The 5,244-nt window shown below is 40.7% G+C and overlaps 1 protein-coding gene across 2 annotated transcripts; it reads left to right on the forward strand.

The window, feature by feature from the left end:
* The first annotated feature begins 1,082 nt into the window (after positions 1-1,082).
* LOC147618947 (uncharacterized) lies at positions 1,083-3,985 on the forward strand. Of its 2 annotated transcripts, none has more exons than XM_086774123.1 (3): positions 1,083-1,796; positions 2,371-2,584; positions 3,093-3,565. In XM_086774123.1, the coding sequence occupies exons 1-3, from the start codon at positions 1,353-1,355 to the stop codon at positions 3,233-3,235; spliced, it is 801 nt and encodes a 266-aa protein (XP_086630249.1). In that variant the 5' UTR covers positions 1,083-1,352; the 3' UTR covers positions 3,236-3,565. The 2 variants fall into 2 exon arrangements, with proteins under 2 accessions (XP_086630249.1, XP_086630250.1); XM_086774124.1 differs by lacking the exon at positions 3,093-3,565 and adding an exon at positions 3,810-3,985 and having other exon boundaries at positions 1,099-1,796.
* Positions 3,986-5,244: the final 1,259 nt, after the last annotated feature.

A 5,244-nucleotide genomic window follows, 5' to 3' on the forward strand; every position in this document is an offset into this window, starting at 1 on the left:
AAGCACAATAGGTTACAAGATTGAGACTTGTACTCATAGAGAGGCTTGAGAGCTAACCCTTTTTATGTGGTGAGGTGCATGGATTTTCTTGGTTTGACTTATGGGGACAATGCTTTTCTTGATTGTGGCTACTTGCTAGGCTTGTACTTCATTTGGGCTACTCATACTCGCTCCCTACCAACTCCTGTGTGCTCAATGGCACCATATTTCTCAACAACGAACATGCTTTCCTTGATTGTGGCTGTTTGCTAGGCTTGTACTCATACTCACTCCCTACCAACTCCTGTGCTCAATGGCACCACATTTCTCAACTCTTGTGCTATTCATACTCACTTTATTTAGATTACTCATACTCACTCCCTACCAACTCATGTGCTCAATGACACCATATTTCTCAACAAACATGCTCATTTCTATGCTAAAGATATTCCACTTGATAATGCAATCTCCTATAACTTTAGTAAACACTAAGTGCGTACACATCTCTTATCCTTCTACTTCTCAAATACTTATAAATTCACCTCAAACTCATTTAAATGCACCAAACATGGAAATGTTGAGTTTCCTTCGTATCTCCCAATAGTGGTTGCTTCTAGTTCACAACATCTAGAGTACCTACCTTCTTAAGCCAATTCTTAGTAAGGGACCGGTCCACCATCATTCCCAAAAAAGATGAAAATTCTTTATGGAGGTCTTCTGCATAATGGCCACATAGTATTGATCATTGATAATAGTATTAATCAGTGACCCATTTCCAATGTAATCTTGAGTAGGGAGGTTGTTCCATTGCCATAAATTGAGACTAGTAATAAAGAGTACAAGTAAACTATAAGTTCGTAATATATAAGAAATAAGCCTTTAATATATTCGTGCATTTTTTTCCCATAGCACTTCTCATTCGAATCTCCTAGGATGAAATCTTGAGGCATCTAGTTGTAGGTTGTGTGTCTTTGTTGTGTGTGTGTGCTCAATTCAAGTTCTCTCCAAAAAGAAAAAAGGAAAAAAAGAAAGCCTTGATTGAGCGAATAACCTTTGAAGAAATCACTTAAAACACTATAGTTAATATGGGACCAAAATGCTTTTATAAGGAGAGTTGCATATTTCGCTTTACACCACGGGAAAAATCAGCATAAGTTTGCCCGCAAGCATGGTTTCCTCCTCCTAAAGCAAGTCATCCTGCCTATGTTTTCTCCTTTAAGCAATGGAAGGAAGCAAGGATTGATGCAATATAAGCTGGCCATCATCATAGCTGCCCACGCGCGCGCACACAGAGAGAGAGAGAGAGAGAGAGAGAGAGATCATGCAGCTGAGTTCATATTCACAGCATCTGTCGTTCAAATAAGCTTGTTTGGATGAGATTAGGGTTGCAAATGCAGGCCGAGCAGGGCCCCTGGGGAAGGCCAAAGAAAGGGGACAAGGGGCAGTTAACAGCAGCAGCAGAGGCAAACCCTAGATCAACTTCATCCTCATCCTCTTCGTCATCATTATCTTCATCCTCATCATCATCATCGTCATCATCATCATCATCATCATTTTCTCCTTCGCAGCGGAGGCACCCCTCTTCAGATCAGAGAAGGAGAAACAAGTTGCACAGAGAGTGGCAGCATGCCCTGCCAAAACCTTGCTCTGAGACTGCCATGCTTTCCATGGAGGAATCTATGGCTTTTAAGCCTGATGCAGAGCAGAGCTGTGATGCCGTCTATAGAAGATCCATGACAGACACTAATTTCAAAAACATCCATGGATTGCCCGCTCAGGCTGCCCCAGATCTCCTTCAGCTCTTCAACATCTTCCAGGTTCAAAGTATAGTCCACGTTTTTCCATTCAATTTGATCCAGAAATCAGCAGCATATTAGGACCATATTCTGTAAATTAAACCATAATTAGAATCATAATCATTAAATTAGACCACCACTTGGTATTTTCATTAAGTCTTTTAATTTAAATATCTTTTCAAGGTGGGGTGTTGGGTAGGTTTTTTTTGAGTGGTTGGTTTGGGCTGGCTGTCATAAATATGGGGCTTTCCAGAAGGTTACTTTAGGTTAAGAAAATAAGTCAGGTATTTCATTGGGAAAGATTAATCACTAGGGTTTAATACTTACAGCTTCCAAACTTCATGATTAGAGTGAAGACTAAGGTGTCATTCCTTGATTAGGAATTTGGTAATAAGCCTTGTACCTAGAAGGAGAGAGATAAAACTGAGATATAAATTTAATATTACTATTATGAAATTATAAGAAAGTCTAGTAGTTTTTAGTGGTGGTTCTACGTTTTGTTTCCCAGCTAGGGCTTATGTTACTCACATTTGGGACATTGTTAAACCCCCTAGAATACACACTTTACTCATATTTGAAATGCTTTTTCCAACAGTTTAACACACCAGAGAGGCCACCTGCAAGGATGTTGGTAAACGTGACTCTCATTGGGAGCATTCAGGCAATTCGCCTGCTCGTTGCAGATGATGCCTCTGTGCAGGATGTCATCAAGGCATCTCTCAAAGCCTATGCCAAAGAGGGCCGGCTTCCTCGCCATTGCTCCAAACATCAGCCTTATGGGCTGCACTACTCTCCTTTCTGCTTAGAAAGTATGTACTCACCTTGGTCCATAGTTATCATTGCTTGGTGTATGTGGATGTGAAGAGTGTATGTGCACCTATGTGTGCGTGTGTGTTTAAGAGAGAGAGAGAGAGGGGGGTGGCGCATAAATTGGTCAGGCTTAGGTCAATTTTTATGTTAAGTTAGCTTCTTTCCTCCCATAATGTACACACATGCTTGCATGTACCTACAGACACATGGATTTGTGTGGGTGTTTGCATGCATTCGTGCGTGCGCGCGCGCGCGCACACACACACACGCTGGCATGCCTCTACAGAGATCCATGTGTGTGAATGCTCCCATGCACTTGCACATGTGTTACTCATACATGCATGTGCACCTGCTTTCCCTGAACCCGCATGATCTCATGCATCTATATCCACATGTATGTGCACACATGCTGACATGCACATACATGTATATGCATGTGCATGCTCACACATATTTACAAAGGTGCTAAGTTTACACTCTTATGTGGTGCCTTCATACTTCTCGCAGGCATAGACCCTACAGAGGCGATATCTAGTCTGGGTACCCGAAGCTTTTTTCTCTCCCCAAGCTCGCAGCAATTCTCTAATCCTTCTCAAGTTTCTAGAGAAGGAAAGCCGTGGTGGAATATATTGGGTCTTTCGTTGACTTAGCATCAACCTTACTACATTCATGTGACTTCCGTCGCTTTGTATATACAACACACGAGCTCAGAATTCTAAGTTGTGAAATGGCTTATAGAAAAAACCAGGCTAAGCAGCCTGGGGGATCTATTGCACCTTGGAAGATAGGAAGTCTTATTTTTACTTGGCTTCATGGAATTCATTTGTGTAGAAGGGGCTTGCTTTCTAACAAGAAGATTTGTTGATTGTAAGCATTGACTACCTGGTTCCAGGTCCAAGGGTAAAACAATTTTGCATTGGAAGATTTATCCGATCAAAATCATACTTTGGAAACTTCAAGGGATTTATTCATTTCATGTCTCTAACATGTTCTTCTAGTAGCTGTAAATGATAATGTTTTTTCAGTTGCAAGCATGGAGAGTGGGTTCATTGTATGTAAGATGGTAACTTTTATGTGTGATAGGCAAGCATGTGTATGATGCACATCAATCTTTTGCACTGTGTTTCCGGTTGATACCAGTGATCAAGATCTACTAGTACATGCTGCCACGGTGATAGACCTTATGTGGTCCAATGTCTTTGCTATGATGATATCGTGTTACAGGGGTGGGCCTCTGGGAATGCATTCAAGCCGTATGAAGGGAAACTTTCACGTACGGTTCTGCCAGGGGGGGGGAGCCCGACGAAGCGGCCTACCTATCCCAACCGGGAGTATGCTGGGGTTTGCAAAAAGCAATATGAGGCTCATCGTCATCCAGAGCATCTCTCTCTCTCTCTCTCTCTCTCTCTCTCTCTTTTCCCTGTCCAAAGCCCCCAAAATACACACACACACACACACAAAGCAGGACTTGCCTGTGCACATGAAACTCGTACACCATGTAATATCTCTTCCAAGGTCAAGGCAAAGGGATGTTGTGCATAAAACGGTTCATTATATCAATCACATCTTCAGATTGACGGAATAAGTGGCTGTTGTTGAGATTTGAACGATTTCATTTTACAATACTAAGCTCATATGTACACTCTATAAGCATCATTTCAGGTTGGCACAATAAAGTCTGAGGATCAGGTTTCGCTCATGTTGAGAGGTTTTTTTTTTTTTTCCCCCCCCCCCAAGTTTCAAAATCGAAAAATAGGTGCCAAGCTGCCAACGCTGCCCACACGCCGTGTGGAGGTGTTGTTTTTGAAACTACCCACTCCCATAGTCGATGTGATGGCATGTAATTTCAATACTCACTTTCAGATTAAAATAAAATAAAATTATCATATTAAAATAAAGTAGAACCAACATTAAAATAAAATAAAATCAAGGAATAGAACAACCTTGTCCGTGCACTAAAAATATTTTATATTTTTAGTGCTATTTGGCATGATATCATATCTAGGAAGATCTATTGAATCTAAATCATTAAGACAACTTTTAAATTATCATTCCATGTGTTGTCTACATGAGATCAGGATTCAACAATCAGATTGAAAAGATTTAGAGGACACAAGGAAGGTTCTGATGACAAACACGCCCATCAATGAAGAACTTGACGTCCACAATCAAGCCTTTTTTTCACCCATAATGGAAATCCACCCACCTCCCACATGAGTTATTGGAAGATTTTAGGAGATTGGACATGGTTGTAGTGACATGATGTGTATATTATATTTACCAAAAGGATATTGGACACAGTTCTAGTGACATGTTGGGAGGAGATCCCATTAGGGCTTGAATGGGCATAAGATAGAAAGTCTCCTACACAACTAATGTGTAATGGAAGCTTCAATGAGGACTCCAAGAAAGTGTATCAGTAAAATGATTAGGCCTAATAATTGACTTATATACCTAGCATCCAAAATTGAAATTACAAGAAATTCTAGAAATTATGTATGTGCCTCAATTATTCACCACTTAATGTATCCATAAGTCCTTCAAACCCTTCCAACATGGAAGTGGACTTCCATGAAGCCTCCTTAAAAATTAAACCTTTCCAATTCACCAAGTATTCCACTAGAGAACAATTGTACTCTTTCCTTGTTGCCCATTATAC

Source organism: Cibotium barometz, chromosome 34 (assembly GCF_041138505.1).
Source record: "Cibotium barometz isolate CiBa-2024 chromosome 34, ASM4113850v1, whole genome shotgun sequence".
NCBI classification, from domain to species: domain Eukaryota; kingdom Viridiplantae; phylum Streptophyta; class Polypodiopsida; order Cyatheales; family Cibotiaceae; genus Cibotium; species Cibotium barometz.